The following is a 25,966-nucleotide window of genomic DNA, read 5'->3' as shown; positions in this document are numbered from 1 at the left end:
CTAAATGAAAGTAAGACGAAGAAGGAGCTTCATAATGTAAGCTGAGCCTGAGTTGCATTGCCAAAATTTTTAGGAAATCAAATTCATCAAGTTTTGGAATCATTCAAGATTCGAAAACTTTTGATTCATAAAAAAATCACATTTTTGGTCTGGGTAATTTCCCTTCTGTTTGTATTTGCCTGATTATTATGGAATTAAACAGGACAGCACACACATAGTCATCACATCGCTTATGAAAGGATGAGCAAAAGCCGTTGAATCACTCAACTTCCTTTAAAAAATATAATGCAGGTATTGAAAAGTAATTCTGAAGAATTTAAAATTACACTGGAAGTGATTATGGTTATGGAAAATGTTGACAGGTTTCTCATTTTTATATCAAGTTTATATGTATTTATAATGAGACTATTATGTATACATATAAAATTATGGGCTTCCCACTAGTGGTAAAGAACCTGCCTGCCAATGCAAGAGACTCAAGAAACACGAGTTTGATCTCTGGGTCAGGAAGATCCCCTGGAGGAGGGCATTCTTCAGTATCCTTGCCTGGAGAATTCCATGGACAGAGGAGCCTTGCATTCTATGGTCATCAGGGTCACAAAGAGTCGGACATAACTGAAGAGACTGCACAGTACCTTAGCACATAAAATCATATATAAATATATATAAACTTGCAGATATATTTATATAAGAATGTGTATATATATAACAGAAAGGGTATAAAATGATAGAATTTATCTCTAGGTAAGAGGATGGTGGGGATTTTCAAATTAGCTTATGACATTCTCTACTCAAATTATTCTATATGTAATACAAAAAAAAATTCTAAGATACCCAACATCAGGTCAACATCATTTAACATTAGAACTAATGTTGCAAAAATACATATACTTTTAGCTAATCATGCATGTAGTGGATTCAATCAATACTGAATAAATAATTTTAAATATTGCCTGTCAATGCCAGATACTGCAGGTGATCTTTAAGGTATTATCATGCAATAAACTGCTATAACCATTCTAATCCTCTCGAGAACTTTACCTTCATCAATCTCATTTTCAGTTTAAACTTTAACATCTTTTCACACATTTCTTCTGAAGCTTTAATCTCTGCAAAACCCAACTTTAAATTAGAAGGAAAAGATAGACGTGTAAGGAGTAGCAGCAATTGAATTTCATTTGGATCTTGGATCCATGAACTGAAAACACATTTGCTTTTTTAGTCTTATGTCAGTTTGAAAAGAAAACAGTTCTGATTTTGGCTAAATAGAGATATTTTTGGTAACTCTACTTGGATCGCATTGTAAAAACCTACTTAGAATTTTCACTTGGTTCCCACAAAATTAGCAGATATTCTTTGGGGCCATTGGCAAAATGGATCCAGTTTATAAAGTCATTGCTTTTGCCTGTCTCATATCTTCAGATAAATTTGAAAGCAAAAGTAATTCTCACTGTGTTGAAAACCTTTAATGGTATGGGTGAAATTTGTAATTTGAAATTCCTAAGTTCAAAGAACATTTATCTACAGCTTGATTTTACGCTTGAAACTTCCTATGCTTCATAGCAGTTTATAAAAAATTAGGAGGAAAAAACTTCTTCCTGTCATTTTTAGCAATTTTCCTTAGACTTGAGTAAAATATACAGAGACTTTTAAGGAAAAAAAAAATGTGGTGCTTCTTTATAATTTTCTGATTGTTTAAATTATAGCATTCACCCAGTATAAATTCTTTGCTTATGCACTTATGCAAGTGTACTTCAGAGCCATTTGGAATAAATACAAATTCACAAAATGAATAAAGTCATTTAATGACATTAATATGAAGGATGATGTATTTTACTGATTTAAAGGAAGATGTTGAGTTTAAGGACAAAGATGTGGCGAAGTTGATTTTTTTTTTAATATTACTAATATACACAATGCCTATTTGCAAAGGATTATTATATGCTTTAAAATATTTTCAAAACTTTTAGGCTGTGTTGAAATATTAAGAAAAACAAAACTCATTTTTATCCAAAATTTTGCAAGAGAGTTATACTTGCACAAGAAGTTTTAAATTATGGCACCAATGGTTTTGGTTACACTAGAAGTTTAACATATTTTCTTTGGTTAATCTGTTGACTGAAATGAACTTTTAAATCTAAAAATTTGAACATTGAAATCAGATAAAAATATTTTAAAACATTTCAGATCAGCATCTGGATGAAAATTAATATGATTTATAAAAATAAGCATCCTTTTAAATCTAACTAGAATATGAATGTATATTATTCACATTATATATATGAGTATACATATTCTTGGAAATTCCCTTGTGGCTCAGCTGGTGAAGAATCTGCCTGCAGTGAGGGAGACCTGGGTTTGATCCCTGTATGGGAAGATCCCCTGGGGAAGGGAAAGGTTACCCATTTCAGTATTCTGGCCTGGAGAATTCCATGGATTGTATAGTCCATGGGATTGCAAACAGTCAGGCACAACTGAGTGACTTTCACTCATACGTATTCTTAGAGATTGTATATAATGAAACATTTATATCATATGATATGCATGCATGCCCAGTCGCTTCAGTTGTGTCTAACTCTGTGACCCCCGTGGACTGCTGCATGCCAGGTTTCCCTGTCCTCCACTATCTCCCAGAGTTTGCTCAAAATCGTGTGCATTGAGTCAGTGATGCTGTCTAACCATCTCATCCTCTGTGGCCCTCTTCTCCTTTTGCCTTCAATCTTTCCCAGCATCGGGGTCATCTTATGTTAATTCTTGGACTCCAGTTTGAAAAACACTGATTTACAGTATCACAATAATAATTTCTCTTCTTTATGGTCCTCTATCTACTATATTTAGATGTCTCTCATTCCTCATTGTATTATAGTCAATTAGACATGTGCTGAATTTCAAAAGAAATCAGCAGAAATTAAAAACTTTTCTATATTATTACATTTCAAATATATAGTATAGATTAGAGCTAAACATTTGTGAATCTGAAGGAGTAATCAGTTATTCTACCCATCATCTGGCTGAGTAAGATTGAATAACTCATTGAGAGTCAGTCTGTTAAAATGAGATACTCCATCATTCATATCTGAAATCAACCTGGTACGCCAAAACTGTCCTCTCCTTTCAAATGAAAAGATAGTGTTTTCTGAGTTTTGCTTTGTTTTTACTATATGTCTCACTGGATGCACATTATTGACTTCTATCTTCAGGGTATTTGGAAGGTTTTTGATATAATATGTGTGCATGCATGTGCATGCTCAGTCATGCCTGACTGTGTCACCATGAACTCATTTAATATATATAAGCTAATCTATTTTAATACAACAGTCACTTAAAATGAAGCAATAAGTATGCTTAAGAGTTGTGCATTTCATTTTATGAAACTTCATCCCCCAAAGTATGTGAAAGAAGTAAATGTTCAAAATCATTGTATTTATGCATGTTGATGGATTTGGGGCTATACTTCTGACTTCTGTAATGCATGAAGAAACAAGATGGATTGATGGGAGAGTTAATGAAAGGATAGATGTGTGATCTATCTATGTGATAAATCAAAAGTCCTGTATAGTAAGATTGAAAGGGAAACAGTGGAATCTCTGAGATATATAGTATATGCAGGTGCTCACCATACATTTTCCAAATTTTTCTGTTAAAAATATTTGTAAAAATAATTGGTGAAAAAAAAGGGAAAAGGGAAAAAAGAGCTGCAAGTTTTTGGTTTAACTTTTCTGATAAAAAAATTATGCAATTATGACTTCTTAACATGTGAGCATCCCTCTAATGGTATTTCTCTCTGTCTGTCTGTCTCTCTCCCTAAAGCTCCATTCTGACTTAGATAAAGGAGAGGGCACCGTAAAATACACCCTCTCGGGAGATGGCGCTGGCACCGTTTTTACCATTGATGAAACTACAGGGGACATTCATGCCATAAGGAGCCTGGATAGAGAGGAAAAACCTTTCTATACCCTTCGTGCTCAGGCTGTGGACATAGAAACCAGGAAGCCCCTGGAACCTGAATCAGAATTCATCATCAAAGTGCAGGATATTAATGATAATGAGCCGAAGTTTTTGGATGGACCTTACATTGCTAGTGTTCCAGAAATGTCTCCTGTGGGTGAGTAAGCAAATAAAAATTCTGTCAGATGCTACAGTGAGGCCTTTTCAGCATGTATTTTTCTGCAGGTTGATGGAAATATCTTACTTGTAACCCAGAAGATTATTCTTGCACTATGTAGGATACAACTAATTTCATTTACTTTTTCAACATTTTTTTCTACTTAACTTTTTTCCTGTCTTGCTCCATTGTAAATGCTTGAATAGATACATAAATATCTAGGATATATAACATTTCTTCACTATTTTACAGTCTTTATATTTCCCTGAATTCATAGAATGCCATTTTATTTTAAGGACATTGCTCACTTTGTACTGAAAGTGATTGCCATTACAAATTCAGACTCCTACACAGTTCTGGAGGTAACACCAAATACCAAATAGTAATTCTTGGCCCAAAATAAATTACCCAAAACATGTATTGCATCTGGAAGGACTCCATAAAGGGATGTGTTTCATGCTTTGGAGCTATCCAGAGAGACTTTGAAAAAAAGGTATTGTGTCTGTAATAACCCATAGCAGTTATTCCATCAAATCCGGAGGCAAGTATCATTATATAGCCATTACTAGAATAAATTTACAGTTAGTCTATAGTATCATCATAATTCTTAGCAATGTAAATATAATATAATTTTTACTACCTGAATTCCCAAAGAATGTCATCACCGATTCAGTAGACACGAGTTTGAGCAAACTCGGGGAGATAGTGAAGGACAGGGAAGCCTCTGTGTTCCAGTTCTTGGGGATCAGAATTAGACACGGCTCAGCAACTGAATAAGAACAACCGAAATTCACAAAGTCCTATAATATGTGTTTTAGGGCCAATGAGCTAAGGGTTCCAGCTTTAATGACAATTTTTAATTATAACTTTTATTGCCCAGTCACCACAGCCAGTCCCTGAATTTATTTCACAGTAACTTCTGGTTTCTAACACATTTGTAAGATACAGTTCCTCATCACTTCTAGTTTTCAACTGGAAATGCTCTATGTGAACCACTGCTAATATTTCCTAAGTCTGACGTTTCTCAGAGGACTCCTGCTGCCCCCTCAACCATCCCAGACATGCAAAGAAGATTGCACAGGGTACCCTGAGGGCAGACGCAGGTTAGTGGCTATTGGAGTTGTCACATGGATTTACCATAAATGCACTGGAACTTGTGTCTGTGACCTTATCAGGCATTCAAAGGCCATTTTCTCTCCTTGACCTAAGAAATCAGCTCAGAGGAGTTCACTTCGATTTAAACTTTTGTGTGCATACTCAGGGCTATTTTTTTTTTTTAAACTGCTTCTTTTATGCTATGCTAATGACTGATGCTGAAGCTGAAACTCCAGTACTTTGGCCACCTCATGCGAAGAGTAGACTCATTGGAAAAGACCCTGATGCTGGGAGGGATTGGGGGCAGGAGGAGGAGGGGACGATAGAGGATGAGATGGCTGGATGGCATCACCAACTCGATGGGCATGAGTTTGAGTAGACTCCCGGAGTTGGTGATGAACAGGGAGGCCTGGCGTGCTGCGATTCATGGGGTCGCAAAGAGTCGGACATGACTGAGCGACTGAACTGAACTGAACTGATGATTGCTAGAGATTTAGAAATACAGTTTGGAAAATGTCTTATTAGTAAATGGTCTGTAAAAATATGGACAGCTCTTTATAAACTTGCACTTTGAAGATAAGTACGAGTAAAGAAATGAAGGGTGGGGGGAGAAAAATGAAGATAGTACTTTGAGAGAAAGTATGGCTTTTAAGAAGACAATGAAATCCAGTACACAAATACTTTACCTGGTGCTTACTGCCTGTAAATTGGAAGTATTTACATGAATTCATGACCTTTAGTTACTCTTTAGTACTGATACAGCATCCTTAAAGCAAACAGACACATCCCTCTGCAGTATTAGAAAATTCTGTTTTATTAGAGAATCCATTAGGTCTTTTGTTATGCCAATTAGGAGAAAGGTTAGGGCTGAAGAGCTGAACCTTTATATAAAGATTTATAAACATTCTTTATATAAAGAATTTTCAGCTAGTGCCTGAAGACAGAAATAAATCCGGAAATTCAAGCGAAGGATAGGTGAGTAAGAGAACTAGGTAGCCCGTTTGGTACTGGGGAGAGACAGAGTTTGCTGCGCTACCATGAGTTATCAGAAGGATCCATGGAAGAACAGGTTCTTTAAAATGCTTTGCCATATACTATAGCCAAAATTTCTCACTTGTTATTCAAGAGACTTCTGTAAACACCTAAACTGATTTTCAATGCACCCTCCTTTTAAAATATAGTTTTTTTTTTTTTTTTTTTAATAACAGAGGAGTGTTTCTTTTGAATGTGGAACCGTATCATATGCTGTAAGTTCACCCAGGTATTCTTGGATTGCATTTACATAATATGCCATTTTCAGATAAATACTAAGTATAAACACTATTTACATATTAAATACTAGAAATTGAAAAACTATCAGGCACTACCTTTTGCCATCTCCCAGAATCCTACATGTACATATAACCAAAATACACCTATGAAGAGAAGACCTGGTTAGTTTTGTGAGATTTGTTGTTTCAGCTTTTACTTGACCAAAAAAAATCCTGCTGCATCCTAACATCATGATTCTGTCCCTAGCGCACCTGAACTCCACTCCCACGCATACCCTCCTTAGCATCGGGAAATGGCTTACTGCTCTAATTGTCCCGTGGTTTGTTTTTTTTCTCCCTTCTGTTTTCTTTTGCTACATCCATTTTAGGAAATCCCTGCCTCTGTGTCATTCTCCTTGAAATATTAACATAATATGCAGTCAAGACCAGATAGAACTGACTATGGTGTATTGAACAATGTAGCTATCGTGGAAAATCTCACAGTTGGCTTTGCATATCCATGCTTGAGGTGTTCTCAGGGAAACACTACCCTTTCCCAATAATCGAGAATGTTCTTATTTCATTTTTAATAAAAGACACGGCCAATTAAAAAATACATATCTAAGCAAATTTTGTCTATGAGAGGTAATATATTCCTTCTCCATTCAGCCTCATCTGTTCAACTTCCATACATGGAAGCAAGCAGATTTCAAATTTCTTTAATCAGGGAATTTTGGCTTACTCTTCTGTCTCTCAATATAATGTTTTGTTCTCAACAGATAGTAAAAAAATATTCAAGTTAAATTAACACTCATTTTGTCTTCCCTAGTGGCTCAGAGGTAAAGAACCCACCCACCGATACAGGAGACATGGGTTCGATCCCTGGGTTGGGAATATCCCCCAGAGGAGGCCATGGTGATCCACTCTAGTATTCTTGCCTGGAAAACCTGGAGTTCCTCTGTTCATGGAAAGAGTTGCAAAGAGTAGGACACGACTGAAAGATTGGACAACAAAAAGATAGCTTAATTGTGATATAGAAGGTCAAGAAAAAATCTATTAGGTAAATGCCAATTTTGCAATAATGGATTTTACATCTGAAAATATGATGAACAATTAAACCTGGAAACAAAGTTAACAAATGTGAGAAGTATAAATTTCATAACTCTACAAAGGGAGGATAATGGTGAGCAGGATGGTAGAAATTTTTGAGGTAAATTGGTATTTAAGACTTTTAAGACTATGGAATATATTTAGTTCCCCAAAGCTGAAGAAAATTCTAGTGAATCTATGAATTGTTTAAGAGAAAGGTCACTTTGTCACTAACTTGTGCTACATCTAATATGCTATGGAAATAATATTCACAGATAAAGTGCCTTTACTCTGACCTAAGGAAACTGCTTTATGATCCAGATATTCCCCAACTCGAAGTTTTTCCTTGGAGACAAATTTGGATGTTATGAACGTGGTCTTAATTCTGTAAGATCATTGGAGTAACAATGAATTATAGTAATGTGCCCTCTTTAATATCTGATGATTTTGCATCAGTAGGGTGTGCAGTTTCAGTTACTTTTTCTAGAGTGCTGACAGATTTAAGATTTATAAATCCATATTTATACCTGTATTGTCTTCTTCAGCCTGAGCGCAGCCATTTTTAAGCCCCTGAGTGGGTTATTCATAACAAGGTCCCTATGGCACATGTTAATTGTGAATCATAATTTATGAAGTAAGACCTACCATTTCCTGAGCAATAGTTAGGGGCCAGGTGAACTAATGGAGATTTGCATTTCCTGTTTTCCTTAACCATTATAATAATTACATGCAGTATCATTTACTATTTCATCTTTATTTTTCTATAAAAACTCTTATGGATCAGAAAATAGGAATGACTCCTGGGTTCTTTATAACAAAGTTAGTGCAATCAATTATATTCTTTTTCTAGGGTTAGTGGTTTCTAAAATTTATTTGGAAGCTTTAAATTTAGCTTTTAATCTCAGCTGTGCTTGTATAGACTTTAGTATGAATATTATATTACTGTATTATTTTATAATTAGAGGGTGGTGTTCCAGGCATCAGAAAAAAATCAGGGGAATAAGCATCTCTTATTCACTGAGTTTAAAAAATGTTTAGAAAGAATTAAGTAAAGTAGTGCATATCTCAAGGAATTACACTGTTGGCTTCACAAAAATTAAATAAGTAACATGCACCCCCTTGGATTTTTTTTTAATGAATTGCATTCTGTTTTACATGAGGTTTGGGGATAAATTCCAGGGTGGAAATGTTGGTGGAGGTTTTGGTAGGTTATTCAGTTCAGTCAGTTCAGTCGTTCAGTCCTGTCTGACTCTTTGCAACCCCAGCGACTGTAATACGCCAGGCTAACCTGTCCATCATCAACTCCCAGAGCTTGCTCAAACTCATGTCCATCGAGTTGGTGATGCCATTCAGCCATCTCATCCTCTGTCTCCCCCTTCTCCTCCTGCCTTCAATTTTTCCCAGCAACAGGGTCTTCTCAGTGAGTCAGTACTTTGCATCAGATGACCAAAGTATTGAAGCTTCAACTTTAGCATCAGTCCTTCCAATGAATATTCAGGACTGATTTTCTTTAAAATTGACTGGTTTGATCTCCTTGCAATCCAAAGGACTCTCAAGAGTCTTCTCTAACACCACAGTTCAAAAGAATCAGTTGCTCAGTGTTCAGCCTTCTTTATGGTCCAACTCTGATATCCACACATGACTACTGGAAAAACCAAAGCTTTGACTAGATGGACCTTTGTCGGCAAAGTAACATCTCTGCATTTTAACATAATGTCTAGGTTGGTCATTGCTTTCCTCCCAAGGAGCAACCATCTTTTAATTTCACGGCTGCAGTCACCATCTGCAGTGATTTTGGAGTCCCCCAAAATAAAGTCTGCCACTGTTTCCATTGTTTCCCGATCTATTTGCCATGAAGGGATGGGACCAGATGCCAAGATCTTAGTTTTCTGAATGTTGAGTTTTAAGTCAGCTTTTTCACTCTCTTTCACTTTAATCAGGAGACTCTTTAGTTCCTCTTCTCTTTCTCCCATAAGGGTGGTGTCATCTGTATATCTGAGGTTATTAATATTTCTCCTGGCAATTTTGATTCCAACTCGTGCTTCGTCTAGCCTGGCATTCCACATGATGTTCTCTGCATATAAGTTAAATGAGCAGGGTAACAATATACAGCCTTGATGTTCTCCTTTCCCAATTTGGAACCAGTCCATTGTCCCACATCTGGTTCTAACTGTTGCTTCTTGACCTCATACAGATTTCTCAGGAGGGAAGTACAGAGGTCAAGTATTCCCATCTCTTGAAGGGTTTTCCAAACTTTGCTGTGATTCACTCAAAGGGTTTGACGTAGTCAATAAAGCATAAGTAGACATTTTTCTGGAAGTCTCTTGCTTTATCTCTGATCTAACAGGTATTGGCAATTTAATTTCTTGTTCCTTTGCCTTTTCTAAATCCAGGTTGAACATCTGGAAGTCCACGGTTCACGTACTGCTTAAGCCTCGGTTGGTAGGTTTTTAAACAGAGAATATTTTCTACATGGTCTTACTAAGTAGTCCAGCTCCAAGAAAGAAATAGTGAAGACTCTGACTATAGTTGAAATGTAATGTTTTATTATACCATCATTTATTTACACAATTTATTACTCCATTATTATTATTTTAAAGCATAAATCTCCATACTTCCTTGCTTTCACAGAAGTGTCACAGAAAGACAAACATAAAATGATAAAGCGATATTTTATCATACATGCCAGCGATGAGTTCATGGAGCAGCTCAAGTGGTATAGAATGAACAGGGAAACTACCATTGATTTCTATCTGTGCCCCATAAGCATAGCCATTATCAAGAAAGTGGAGAAAGAATTTTGCCTGTTTTCTACAAATAAAGACATTCTCCTTACACAACAAAAATACATGTATCAAAATAAGGAAATTAACATTAATGTATTATTACAATCTAATCTTTAGACTCTATTCAAGCGTCATCAATTGTCTCCATAATGTCTTATATAGTAAAACGTTCCAGGCCAATGTCCTGGATTTAAGCTTTGCTTGGAAGCCACCTCTTAATTTTAGTGTGATTTGTCATATGGAAAGACCAGGAACCTTCAAAAGCAGCAAGACCGGGATAAGTTTTTGTTTAAAAGTCACTAAATCTATTTTCTATTGTTGAAATAAATGCAGGCAACAGTTTTGCTAAATTTCTGCCACTGCATAACAATGATCCCTCTTCCTCTAGTTCCCAGTAAGAGGTTCTTACTTTGTTGCAAGCCCTCATTTACAGCTTCCTCACTTACCTTGCAAGGGAATGATGATTCAATAAACCATGTGTTCAAGGCACTTTGTCCTGACACATGTTCCTCAAAGCCCACTGCCTGCATTTCCACATTTTAAGTATTTGTTAGGGTAGCACCTCACTGCCAGGTCTGAAATTGGTATTATCTACTACTTTGTAACAAATTACCCAATGGTTTAGAGACTTGAAACTATAAACTACAAACATGCATTATCTCTTGTCTGGGGCACGGATTTGGCTGAGTGTCTCTGTTGCAAAGTCTCTTGTGGATTTCATGTCAAGCTAGTTATTAGGAATATGGTCTCCTCTGAAGATTCTCCTGTCAGAAGAAGCACTACTAAGGCCCTCATGTGGTTGTTATCTTGGAATTGATCTCCTACTGTGCATGTGTGTTCAGTCATTTCTGAGTCTGCAACCCCATGGGCTGTTAGTCAGACAGACTCCTCTGTCCATGGAATTTCCCAGGCAAGAATACTGGAGTGGGCAGCCATTTCCTTCTCCAGGGGATCTTCCCAACCCAGGGACTGAACACCTGTCTCTTGCATCTCCTGCATTGCATGTGGAATCTTTACTGCTGTGTCACATGGGAGGTCTGATATCCTATTATTTCTGTCATATTCTATGTATTGTTTTAGAATCAATTTGATAAGCCCATTCTACACTCAAGGAAAGAGGATTAGATAAAGATGTGAATACTAAAGGAAGGCATAACTGAGGTGTATATAAAGGTTGTCTATATTAGATGCTGATCCTACTGTAAAATTGCTCTATCTTTCCTGTAATTATTTCATATTTTGTTAAGAGGAATCTTAAAACTGGACAAATAACCTAGTCATCATCATATTTTCAAATTATCCATCTATTAATTTGTATCTCTGTGGTCTCAAGATTTCATATTTTATTAAATTGATTCTAATCTATTGGTATCCATTTAATATTGAAATTTTTTTAGATGTGGCCAATGAAATCTTTGCTAAGCTAATTTCTATGTGTTTTTAATATCATTCTTAATTAGTTGAATACATCTTACCTTCTGGCTCAAAAGCATGTTTGGGACTTGTTTTGCATGTTTGCTGGCTTAGTCAAGAAGAAAGCTATTTTTCCAAGAAGTTCTCTTTTCACCCTTATGGAGAATAATATTTAGAAGCAGAAATCTGGTTTCTATGTGCTCTTTCTTGTTAGAATGTCATCATTCCCAGTCTCTTGCAGTGGGCACAGCTAAATAGGAAATCTATGCACGTGTACACGTTGTGCTGTGGTTAGTCGCTCAGTCATGTCCGGCTCTTTGTGACCTCATGGACTGTAGCCTGTCAAGTTCCTCTGTCCATGGGGATTCTCTAGGCAAGAATACTGGAGTAGGTTGCCATGCTCCCCTCCAGGGGATTTTTTGCAACCCCAGAGTCAAACTGGGGTCTCCTGCATCACAGACAGATTCTTTACCAGCTGAGCTACAAAATATTTATTTCTCTATCACTGTACAGATGTTGAAAACCACGATTATGCTCTAGTACCTTTAACTCCAATCTAATGTCACCATTTATCACAGGTTTGTTTATTTTTCATCCTTTTATATTTTATAATTCTCTTTTCCAAGAGTGAGAAGTCTGGCTATTCTATCCTTAATACATTTTCTTGTTTGATCAAGCCCAGTCTTTAGTTGTCACGACCCCTGAAGACACTGTCACGTGCTCTCTGACTCCAGCTTTGAAGATCTTCACTCTTTCTATCATCTTGTCTCCTCCACTGTGGGTGGAGGTTTTGCTCACCTCATTAGGGCTCTGAGTCCCTACACAGGCCATATTGCCCACACATGGATGCCTTACTCATGCTAATCGATCCCTGATTCCCCTTGCTAGCCCTTATTGTGGACACCTCCTTCGCTCGGATCTGGCTCAGGTACCTTCATCTGGTTGCTGTAGCCCCTCCCCAATTGCACATCTCTGCCAGCACCAAAGGCTTTAGGACTGAATTTTTCTAGAAAATGAGTAAAGAGGAAATGGCTTTTTCTGACTCTTAAAGGGATTTAGGGTACCTATAGAAGTGCTTACCTCTAAATTGTATATTACACGTGTGTTAACAACATCTAAATCAGGGACCCTTTATTTGTTTTGCATTTAATTCACAATTTGTTATGAGTGAGTGAAAGTCACTCAGTCAAATCCAACTCTTTGTGACCCATGGGATTCTCCAGACAAGAATACTGGAGTGGGCTGCCATTCCTTTCTGCAGGGGATCTTCCTGACCCAGGGATTGAACCTTGGTCTCCTACATTGCAGGCAGATTCTTTATATTCTGAGCCACCAGGAGTTGTGATATGAGAGGCCAAAGCTGACCTAGTAAATGGGTGATAAGATTAGAAGCCAAAAAAAAAAAAAAAAAAAGCTGATTTTTGAAAACATAATTCTCCATATTGGAATAGATTTTTTCTAGTCATAGTCAATGAAAAGACATTTCTACAGAGAGATAGAGGACAGAAGTCTGCTGTAGTGTATTCAAGCAACACAGTATGTGGGCAGTGAACTTGTTAAGTATTCATGTCCCTGTCTACCATTTCCTCGTTGTGAGGACTGCATAGGTTGTTTGACCTCATTTTGATTTGATTTCCTTTCCTACAAATGAAGAATAAAAATACCCTATTCCCAGAGGTATACTGCAAGCAGTAAAGGAGAAAATGTATGTTTAGCACTGATCCTAATGCCCGGGGGCAGAAAATGCCGTCAATAAATGGGGAAGGATGTTGTTAATAATGTGATGATCATTTTTAGGAAACTAGCAGGAGAATGCCTAACTTGTAGAGGTCTCAGCTAGAGATCTTACCCCCTTCTGCCATGTAGCCCCTCCTTGTGACAGATGAGCTCAATATTTACTATTGTCTTTTGTTCAAACTGTGCTAAGTCTGTGTAAGAACCTGATAGACTCTCTATCCCAATTTACATTTACTTTGGTGTAGAGTGCTCTTTTCTGTTAATGTGTGAAGACAAGCTGTTGATTTGTAAGAAACACCAATTATCAGATGACACTCTTGCCTTGCAATGTGTTGAGCAGCTTTACACATCTGACGACATTGAACAAAGCCTGTTTATCCCTCTGGTGTCAGTGGTGAAGTGTCCACAGCATACAGCATGGCAGAACCATTTTCAGGGACATTGGATGTTATGACTGTGTGTTCCGGAGCATTTTATCCCTCCCTGTGTTTGATTTTTTTTTTTTTTTTGTTAGTAGTACAGTTGCAAAGGTAACATGACTGACAAGGTTTGGGTGGCCTTAAAAAAAGCATGTGAATTGTTTTAGTAGCAGCACAGTGTGGCCTGAAAAATAAACAGTCCTGCATTGATCGCTGCTTTAGCAGCCACTGATCAGCCGTAAATGTTAAAAATTAACAAGAAGTATGTTTTTCCCCCCAACCACCAAATGACTCTAAGCATTAAATACATGTTAGCAGAAGCTGCTTCTTGGCCACCGAGTGGTTCGACACATTAAACATATTTTCGAAGTATTACTCTTTTCCCAGCCTCCAAGTGGTTGTAAACATTAAATATGTTTTATAAAAACTACTTTGCCAGCTACTGGCAGGATAGGGATGAGCATCATTTTTCTTTAAAGTTGCCTTCCAGCTGTGATATTGGTTTTTCCGTTTGTGTTTTTTCTCTTCTTATTTGCTCAATTGGACTTTTTTTCTTTATTTTTGTACACGAAAGCAGGCAAGAGGCTACTTTGGCCCAATTGTCTCTTGCTTTATGATAAGTGATCATGAGAGAGCAGTTACACCTATATAAAACCCCGTTGGCAACAGAGAGTTCTCTGGGGTTCAATTGCTTGGGTATTCCACATAGATGTTGGCTCCATTTTCTGATATAATTTTTGTTTCTGCTTTCCATTGTGCAATGTATTGAGTTATGAAGATGAGTAAAAAGTTAGTTTGATATTAAGGAAAATAACTTCAAGCAACCAAACACTGATAGATTATACATATTGACTGAGGTGAAAATATGCCATCAAAAGAACAGACTCAAAAGACAGGCAAAATGGCAAGACTACTGAGTTAATAAGATCACTAAACCAAACATGATAAAAGACTGGAAATCTATGTCTGGAAATAACTCAGTGTGACAACAGCATGCAATTCAAACACAGTAAAAAGCACATCACTATATAAAAGTCTCTCCAGGAATTAGCCCAGAAAATCTGTTTATTTTGACCAAATTCACAATAAAATCAAGGGTGACACTGATTCAATTGAAAATGTGAACCTGGTCTATTATTCCAGACAGAGTAATTCATCACCAAGCCACATAATTACTTGGGAAAGCTTTGATTTATATAGAATCCAAGTGTTTTCCAAATCATATAATATGGTATTTTGCTGAAAGTTTTCTGCTTTGGGATATTTAACGGATTCAAATATTTCTGGGAAACCTATTATATACAAGACCCTCTTAGGAATTGTGATTAGAACAGTGAGGAAAACAGACAAAACCCACACCTTCAGAAAGCTTTCATTCCAAAGGTCTAGTGTAGGAACAGCGAAATACACCCTGAGGGCTGACTCTGGCACATCACCTGTTCTCATTGGGATGCAGTCACATCTGTCTATTTATGTGTTATCTGTGTCTGTGTTAACACTACAGTGGAATTGTTGGCCAGAGACCAAAAGGCCTGCAAAGCCTGCACTGTATGCAGCCTAATCCTTTACAGGAAAAGTTTGTTGAGCCATGATGGTGGATTGAGTATCAGAGAGGAGGTTAAGGTAAAGTCAGCAATTTTGAACAGATGCGTGAAGAAAGAGAGGGAAAAGCTTCCTGAAAAAAGAAGAAAAGAAAGAAAAAGAAACAGCAGGATGAGAGGGTAAATGAAAGGCAGGAGCAAGTCTTATAATAAGAAGTTGCGTGTGACTTGAAATTGTGTGCTCCCATTCAATCGGTATCCAATACCTCAGTCACTTAGACAGTAAAAAATCTGCCTGCAAGGCAGAAAACCCAGGTTCAATCCCTAGATCAGGGAGATCCCCTGGAAAAGGGAATGGTAACCTACTCCAGTATTCTTGCCTGGAGAATCCTGTGGACAGAGGAGCCTGGTGGGCTAGAGTCCGTGGGGGTCACAAAGAGTTGGACACAGCTAAGCAATGATTGTTTAGTTGGGGCTGAAAGGAATGTTTTGAATTTACTAAAGTATTAAGAGGGACTGTGCTAGTCGTGTCTGACTCTTTGCAACCCTTTGGACTGTAGTCCGCCAGGCCCCTCTGTCCGTGGGATTCTCCAGGTAAGAATACTGGGGTGGGTTGCCATTTCCCCCTCCAGGGAACATTCCCCACCCAGGGATCGAACACACTGGAATTCCTGCATTGCAAGCAGATTCTTTACCACTGAGCCAGGGAAGCCCATTAAAGTATTAAAAGTTCATGATAAAATATTTTTTATTTCTCTACAAAATAATTCTTATTTCAAGTACGCAACCATATTTTTAAATTAAAAAACATTGAAACTGAGATTAAGAATTTTGAAAAAAGAGAAACTCCAGATTCACTTGAAACATTCTTTCCCCGTATGATTTCTCAGGATTCTTAAGTTCTTTGCCTCACATATGAGTGGTGAAAGGAAAATCAAAAATTACCAAAGCCAAATTTGAAAACAGTGGCCCATATTAACAAGTACTACCCACTAAGTGTTAGAGAAAACGAGCTCAGAAAATAAGGTTAATGAGTTTATCAAGGTTGGCACTATTTTCATTTCTGACTAAGAAGCTGAAAGTTGAAAAAGAAAAAAAAAATCAGAGACTACATTTGTATAAATAATGAACAAAAGTAAATATCAAAATCTTGTACAATTTGTTTAATTGGCAATGGCACTAGAAGCAAAGGAAACATGTCAATTAAACTGCCATCCATGTTAATTTTGCCTCTGAGAAAAACATTGTAATGGGATAATTTCATGAAATGCTTTGATGGTAAGACAGTGTCAAACTATGATTAGCTGTGACGTAATTCAAACTAGACAAGAAAGGAATTGGTGGTAGCCTGACTATTGAGAGGTTTTGTTTCATGCCTTTTGCTTCTCTTTTTCCCTTTGTTTAATCAAGTATATGCTGTTTGACAGTAAAATGATTTACTCTAAAAATATTGATATCATGAGAATTCAGTAGGAACTGAACTATAAGAAAGTATTTTTTAAAAATAAGCATTACCATTTCTGAAAAAAGTCATCTTCATTGAAGATTTTTGTAACTAATATTGTTTTTAATTAGCTAAGACCTCAATTAAAAGCAGCTCAAATTATTATGGTTATATTTCTATTATCAAATATGTTCATTTTAAACTGAGTTCTCTTTCATTATTCTCATTTCTGTTCAGTTAGCCAGAGTGGATGTTCTAGAATTTAATAAGGTCATGTAAATTTTACTGCCTATATTCTTTACCGTTTATTACTTAAAAAAAAAAAATATGTTATATATTTAAACTAACAAAGAGTTCCAAACATCAGAAATACCAATGGGATTATAAAAAAAATTTTTCTTCTAGCTTTGTACAAAAATTTGTTTAAAAACAATATATAGAATTTCTACTCTGTTTTTTAAGCTATAATTTATGTTCTTCTTGAAAAGTAACAAACCTCCCTACGCAGTTACTAAGGACACTGTCATCATATGTTAATTCCCGGTAACAGAAGCAGGTATACTGTTTCTCAACCAGGGAGAGCTTTCAGAATAAAATAGTTTTGAGTGTTTTTCTGCAATAAGACTATTGTTTTGTAAATAGCAGAAAAAGGAAAACTTTTACAGATTATTTTTGGGTTCATATATTTATTTCTTAAGAATGCTAGTGAAAAGTGTCTTAAAAAGGACTAGTATGACTGACAAGAGCAAAGTTGAAAGAGTGTTTGCAGAACACTAACAAGAAAGGTCATAATTCTAGAAAGTCAGAATATTATAGGGAAATAAAATAGACCCTGTAGTACTGCAGATCTGGACTCAAATTTGATAACATGTGGGGTAATGTTTAGAAAAGTGTTTCCTTTTTGTAAATGTTTTTGCCAGTAAATATAAGGATTGAAAGATATACCATTTATAAAAAATAAATAAATAAATAAAAAGGAAAGAAAAACTACACTCTACAAGAATTTTAATAAAATGCTAGTAATTTATTTTTTCCTTCAGCAGCTTTTTCTTCTTTGGGATTTTTAGATTTGGAGAAGAGTCTTCAATGACATTTTTTATTTTCCTATTTTCATCCTTGAAGTTGTTCCTAGTAAATCACATAAGAAGGACATTACTAAAAACATCTCCTTCTGAGAACACATATTTTTTTTATGAAATACCATTCATCCAAAATATTTGAATAGAGACTCAGAACACAAGAAATGAGATATGATAGACATAAAATATAATAAAACTGTGCAATAATATGCCAAGTGGATGTTAAAAGTAATGTCTTAGGGGTTCAAATTCATGACAGTAGACTGAGCAAACACATTTATTTCTCCTTTGCTTCAAAATGACATAGAAATAGCACAGTATAATACTTAAAAAATATAACTGTAGGAAGCTGGGAAGTGTTCCATAGCAGACCAAAAAATAAGGCATTTTGGTAGGATATAATCTCTTTCACAGGGACTTCTGGGTTTGGCCACAGTGGAATTATTGATATTAGGCTTGTGTTTTCAACATGCGTGCATGTGCCTGCATGATCGGTCGTGTCTGACACTTTGGAACCCTAGGGATATAACCTGCCAGGTTCCTCTGTCCATGGGATTATCCCGGCAAAAGTGCTGGATTGGGTTGCCGTTTATTCCTCCAGTATGTTTTCACCATAGAGTGAAACTGTATATATATATATATATATATATATATATACAGTGAAACTATATAATCCATGGAATTCTCCAGGCCAGAATACTGGAGTGAGTAGCCTTTCCCTTCTCCAGGGGATCTTCCCAGCCCAGGGGTCAAACCCAGGTCTCCAGAATTACAGCCGGATTCTTTACCAACTGAGGTATCAGGGAAGCCCTTATCATTGTTTCACCATAAACAATGATAAAATTGCACAAGGTCTATGAGGTAGCAGTCTTTTAATGTGTGTGCCAAGTAGTACAGGCTTGTCATCCTTGAGAGATTCCCATGAATCAAGCCCCATATTTAGCTGGAATCTTTGATTAGAGGCACTTTTCCTGCTATAGCACAAGGAATGTGATTCTAAAAAGAATGTCCAGAGACAGGTTATAGCTTGAGCTGCTGAAGTTACTGCCATTCGAGAATTGCTGAAGTGGCAGGAATTTGTGTAGAAAGTAAGGAGGGTCACAGAGAAGCACTGAGAAGTCAGAGGAGGGATTTAGGAGGCAGGAGGCGTTTTCACCTGGGGCTGCTCCATGCACACACAGAATTAGCTTCTAAGTCCTGCGGGAGGCAGATTTGCGGCTGAGATACCCATTGTGATGCAGGCAGGAAGATGTTGAAGGGACGGACTAGCCACAGCGGGGAGATTTCACTGGATGTCTCATACATTTATGTGAGGCCCCAGAAAGCCCATGCATTAAAAGCACGAGTCATTTCCTTCAGTAAAGGCCATGTCCTCTGTCTAAAAGCAAAACCTGGAAGAGACTTTTTAAAATAATTAAACTAGGCCTGACAGATCAAAAGTATCTGCCGGTAATTTAACTGCCCTCAAAGAATTATCTTAAGACCCTATATAAGAGCATCCAGATTTTCTACAGTGTATTATTAAAAATTTTAGCACACAATAAAAACAAATACAAGTCATGTAAAGAAACTGAAAAATCTGATCAGTGTTCAAGGAAAAAACAGTCAATAATTATAAATATCGTGATGACTCTGGTTTTGAAATCATGCATGAACATACATAAACAAATAAAAAAATATAAATATATTTTAAGACTAATGGAAAACATTGTCAAGACAATAGAACAACACCAATAGAACAACCAATAATAGCAAATAATGGACATTCCAGAAATAGAAAGTTTGGTATACCTCATTAACCATTCATTGGCAGGGCTCAATAGCAGATTATAGGTATCAGAAAAAAGACAAATGACAATCAAGGTCTTTGAAATTATACACTCTTAAAATAAAAGAGGAAAATGACTGAGATAAATAAGAGATTGACATGAGATAATATCAAGCCATCAAATATATCTAGAATTAGAATCCAGGGAGAATAAGAGACAAAATGAAGGGGAAATTTATGTTTGAATAAAAAATTGTGAATATTTGTCAAATTTTGATTAAAAATGTCAAATTTTAGGTCCAAGAAGCTCAAACTACACACACAAAAAGGTTAAAACAACTAATACTGTAAATAAATAGAATAATTTTTTAAATATCCATTTAATTTGAGGTAAAACTGGAAAAGTAAAGAAAATAAGAATAACTGAAAACAAACAAAAACCCTTAAATAGTAAACAAATGGCAACCTGGTATATTTAAATACAGCTATATCAATGACTGGGCTTCCCAGGTGGCACTAGTGATAAAGAATACGCCTGCAAATGCAAGAGAAGCAAGAGATGCAGGTTTAATTCAAGTTGGGAAAATCTCCTGGAGAAGGACATGGCAACCCATTCCAATATTTGGGCTTAGAAAATTCCATGGACAGAGGAACCTGGCAGGCCACATAGGGTCACAAGAGTCAGACACAACTGAACGCACACTATCAGTGACTAAATACAAATATGCTAAACACTTACATTAGTTTGCTAGGGCTACTGTAACAAACTGGTTCAAACTGGTGACTCAAACAGCAAACCAATATTGTCTGACATTTCTAGGGACTAGAAGTCTCAAATCAAGGTGTTCATTCCTTCTGAAGGTTGTGATGCTGGAACTGTACTAGGTCTCTCTCTTTGGCCAGTGTGTGGCTGTCTTCATGTTCAGGTAGTATTCTTCCTGCTCTCATGTCTGTATCTAAATATTCCCTTTTTATAAAGCTACCTGCCATCTTGGAATAGGATTCTGAAGTGGTTAGTTGCTTAATCATGTCTAACCCTTTGCAACCCTGTGAACTTTAGCCTGCCAGGCTCTGCTGCCCATGGGATTTCCCAGGCAAGAATACTGGAGTCGATAGCCAGTCGCTTCTCCAGGGAATCTTCCCAACCCAGGAGTCAAACCTGGGTCTCCTTCATTCTTTACCATCTGAACCACCAGGGAAATGATCCCATTTTAAGTTGTTTACCTCTGTAACAATCCTATTTCTCAGTAAGTTCTTATCCTGAAGTATAGGCTGTTAGGATCCCAGCACAACCTTTTTGAAGGAAAGTTTCAGCTCATAACATACTCAAATTAAGAGACAATAATTTTCAGACTGAATCAAAGAGTGAACTACACACACTCTACTCTGAATGCATTTTAAATATTTGGACAAAAATAGCTTGAAACTAAAAGAAAGTGAAGGAAGATACACTATGGATATAAGTATATAAGTATAAGCAGAAGAAAGTTGATGTCTCTTGCGGGAACTCTTCTTATGGACAGAGGAGCAGGGCAGGCTACAGTCCATGGGGTCAAAAAGAGTAGGACATGCCTTAAGCGACTTAACACCAAAGTGGTGTTTAATACAAGATGAGTTATTAGAAATAAAATAAGATATAAGAAGGATAAATTCTTCAGAAGTTTCAAAATGCATAGAGTAAAAACTAATAGAGCCAAACAGAGAACAACAACAAAATTTTACTCATGGTTGGATATGTTAACACTCAGTTCTCATTAATTGATATATAAATACGAGCGATTTCAAAAATACTATTAACCAATGTAATCTATCAGTTTAGAACATTATTCACAAAATAACATAATATTTTTATCAAGTTTACCTGGAACATTTGTGAAGAAAGACTGTGCATTTTAGGCCATAAAATTGCATAAATTGTATGAGATTAAAGTCTCTTCTGAGGTAAAGCAATCAGTGGTCTTTACATCATTTAGAATACTGGATAAATGGATTTATACATTTGTGAAAGCTCAGTAAGTTGAACACTTACCTTCTCTGCATTTTACTGCATCTAAATTCTAATAGATAGATAAACAAATAAGCAAATAGGTAAGTTTTAAAACTGCAAGCAAGTCAATGAGACAATTAATCAATCAGTCATGCATAAAAATTGTAGCAGTCAATCCCAGTAAATGTGAGTAGTCACATATCCCATACTGTCAAAATGAAGGCTTTCCATCAATGTTATTGTGTGTTTGAATAAAAAAGAAACTTTAAATCAGAAGTAGAGTGAGTGGAATTTGATGCATACTATGAGTCTATAAGGGAAATTATTACACATAATCATCCTCCTCATTCATAGTCAATGTGTGTCTTATATTTTGCTCTTAGAAGAAATGCTTGGTTCATCTCTCTAAATTATGAGTTCAAAGATAGGTGCTCCCAATCAAGCCTTTGTTCATTAAGAAAAGTAGAGTTCTGAACATAAACATAAGAGATGGAGATGCCTCTACTTTCAGAAACTTAACCATTGAACACTGAGAAGAAATTCCATATCTGCCAACATCTTCCCATTCTGATTTCACATAAGTAGCATGACCAGAGTTTTAATAACTAGAACCTACAATTACTTAACTCAAATAAGTATACTCATGTGAGAAGAGAAAATACTCTTTATCTAATTCTAATACTTAATCCAGGCCCTCAACTCCAGATATGAAGAGAAAACTAACACTCATCAAATGTTTGAATAAAAGCAATAACATAAATGTATAACATATAAGAAAGCAAAACAAATATTAAGGAAATAGAATTAACAAAAGAAAATAATTAAACATTAAGTAGTATTATATCCTCAGAGAGATAAGTCACTAACGTAGAGAATAAAATAAAATGCCTGTTGCAAACAAAACTCAACTATGTCAGTAATGGAAAATGTCATTGCCAAATTGTAGCTAATATGCTAAATAATAGAAAAAACAAAGCTGATATCAAAAGACTATTTCAAGGAGTTCTCTGGTGGTCTAGTGGTTAGGACTCAGTGCTTTCCCTGAGCATTCAATCCCTGGTTGGGGAACTATCCTGAAAGCCACTCTGCCAATAAAAAAAAAAAAAAAGAGTATTCCAGAATCTAAACATCTAAAGTGAAAGTGAAATCACTCAGTCATGTCTGACTCTTTGCGACCCCATGGACTATACAGTCCATGGAATTCTCCAGGTCAGAATACTGGAGTGGGTAACCTTTCCCTTCTCCAGGGGATCTTCCCAGCCTAGGGATCAAACCCTGGTCTCACACATTTCAGGTGGATTCTTTATCAGTTAAGCCACAAGGGAAGCCCAAGAATACTGGAGTGGGTAGCCTATCCCTTCTCCAGTGGATCTTTCTGACTCATGAATTGAACTGGGGTCTCCTGCATTGCAGGCAAATTCTTTACCAACTGAGCTATCAGAGAAGCCCATAAATTGACTATTAAAAGCAACTACTTAATAGAATCTCCTTGAATGACCAAGGCTTATTACTTTAAAAAATGGCAGCATTTCCAGTTAATTCAATACATTTTTTGTACAATGTATTTTATTTTGAGATTTTAATTTTTAAAAATCACAGTCAGATAAGAAACTGTGACTCATTTTTGTCATATAAATTTCATCCTAAACATAGTAGATAGAAGGTGACTTTATAAAAGTTCACTACTGATATAGAGGAAGTCTTAATAGGTAGTCGGGTTATTTGAACCAAGTAATTTGCCAATCTCAAAGCTAGGTAATTATTTATTAAAAAATATTAGAGTTGTGAGGTCTTGGACTGTCAATCATGGATCATAATTAGTCAATCAGTCAATCATGAATATATATAAAATCTTATTCTTTGAAAAGCTGCAGTACTGGCACTGTATAATGATATACCTATATATAAACCAGTGGTGTAGAATTCTGAGTAGAGAAATAGACTGATGTGTCTATCGTCAATTTATTTTTAAGTCAGTACATTTTATGTCCATTTTTTTAAAGTTTTATTTTCCATGAAATTTAATTTTGTCTAATCTCCCTGGAAACATATCCTAATTTTTTTTAATTTGAGAATTTTACATTTATATTTAATCTACTACTTAATATTTTTATCACTTTTCTTCTGCAATTTTGGAAATTTTAAAAATTTATAAGTAAAATATGTATTATCATCATCCAATATTGACCAATATTTAAAGTTTTTAACAGGTTTAGTTTTATTTTATGTTTCTGTTAATTCTATTTTTCCTTTAGTTTTACTGTGTTCCTCAAGAATATTGTAAGGTTTAGGTTGAAGATTTCTTAAGAAAGTATTTGAGTTTGCTTCTACCTGGTCAGTGCATAAGTAGGGCTACCTTATACAACATCAAGTCTTGAGATGAGCTGCACATAAGCCCAGGTCATAGATCCAAGATAGAACCGAATTACATGGGATTCATCTTTCTCTGAGGTGTAGGCTTTGGAGATATTAACCTTTCTGAGGAGCACTCTTGATACAATTCTTAACATATGTCAGACTTAGGCTTTTGTTTCTTTTTCCTTCACCCTGAGACTGTCAGATAAATCCATATTTTTGTAGGGATAGAAATGTACTGATGGAAAAAGAATAGCCTCATGTCTCTGGATTCCTCTTTTCTCTTTAAATTAGAGCTGATAACGCTTTAAAATCTTCAAACTCTTTATTTTCTTGGGTTCCAAAATCACTGCAGATGGTGACTGCAGCCATGAAATTAAAAGACACTTGCTCCTTGGAAGAAAAGCTATGACAAGTCAAGACAGGGTATTAAAAAGCAGAGACATTACTTTGCCAACAAAGGTCCGTATAGTCAAAGCTATGGTTTTTCCAGTAGTCATGTATAGATGTGAGAACTGAATCATAAAAAAAGGTCGAATGCTGAAGAATTGATGATTTTGAACTGTGGTGTTGGAGAAAACTCTTGTGAGTCCTTTGCACTGCAAGGAGATCAAGCCAGTCTATCCTTAAGGAAATCAGTCCTAGATATTCATTGGAAAGACTGATGCTGAAGTTGAAGCTCCAATATTTTGGCCTCTTTATGCGAAGAACTGACTCATTTGAAAAGAACATGACGCTGGGAAAGATTGAAGGCAAGAAGAAAAGGGGAAGACAGAGGATGAGATGGTTGGTGGCCCAACTCAGTTCGATGGACATGAGTTTGAGCAATTTCCAGGAGATGGTGAGGGACAGGGAAGCCTGTCATGCTGTAGTCCATGGGGTTTCAAGGAGTCGGACACAACTGAATGACTGAACAGCAAAACTCTCAATGATGTGCAAAAGACGTTTAAAAAATGTACGGGTAAGTGGCATTTTGGACCGTTTTCAGTGAAAGGTGTAGTTCAAATAACTTATCCATGCATTACTGAAAATAGAAATCTTGGCTATTCATGGTGGTAATTTAGTCACTAAAGGTGTCCAACCCTTTTGTGACCCCATGGACTAAAACCTGCCAGGCACCTCTTTCCACTGGATTTTCCAAGCAAGAATACTGGAATGGGCTGCCATTTCCTTCTCCAGGGGATTTTCCCAACCCAGTGATTGAACCCACATCTTCTGCTTGGCAGGCAGATTATCACTGAGCCACCTGAGAAGTTCATTTGTCTATTCATATATGGAGTGTATGTTATATGTTGGGTCAGTTTTCTTTTCCTAACTTTATTTTATAAGTCATTTTTGGAACCTCTTACATGGAAAGAGATTATTAGATGAAGACAATACTAGTTTGACTATTGTCCACCTGAAGGATCACAGCCAAGTGATTTGTCACTCTTTTTCCTTCGTCTCATTGTAAAATGGGGATACATAAATAAGCTGTGTGTGGCTTAAATAAATCATCTTATAAAAATCTAACTTAATACCTGAAAATCATAGAACTGAATAATTAGCTCTCTCAGCTGTGCCTCTGCAACTAAAATTCTTGGATGAAACTGTCATGAGGGAACACACGGTAGAGCCGCTCTACTCAATAATTTATCAATCGCATCGTCATCTTCTGGGGCAAGTACTTCCTCCAGACAAATTAAACCATGTCACTTACACAACATTCCTCTGTCTCTTATGAATTCCTGCTATTCTCCTGTCTGCATGTAATATTTGAGGTTAAACTCGTCTCACAATCATAGCCAAAGTGTTCCTAGAGAATAAAGCTACTGAGACAAGCCAAACATCAATTCAATTAATAACCGATCTCCTTTCTTTCAGAGATACTGTGTATCAGTCTTTCCTCCAGTAGTATT

At 36.3% G+C, this 25,966-nt stretch overlaps 1 protein-coding gene across 2 annotated transcripts in view; it reads left to right on the top strand.

Moving 5' to 3' along the window:
* The window catches only part of CDH12 (cadherin 12), a 307,444-nt gene that overhangs the window by 92,055 nt on the left and 189,423 nt on the right, over window positions 1-25,966 (top strand). For both annotated transcript variants that reach the window (XM_065905321.1, XM_065905320.1), the window contains exon 2: window positions 3,811-4,105. In XM_065905321.1, coding sequence (XP_065761393.1) covers window positions 3,811-4,105 — 295 coding nt within the window. The remainder of the gene's footprint in view (window positions 1-3,810; window positions 4,106-25,966) is intronic.

Source organism: Muntiacus reevesi, chromosome 14 (genome assembly GCF_963930625.1).
Source record: "Muntiacus reevesi chromosome 14, mMunRee1.1, whole genome shotgun sequence".
Lineage (NCBI taxonomy): Eukaryota > Metazoa > Chordata > Mammalia > Artiodactyla > Cervidae > Muntiacus > Muntiacus reevesi.
The sequence above is the reverse complement of the archived record's forward strand: the minus strand, read 5'-3'. Positions and strand labels throughout refer to the sequence as shown.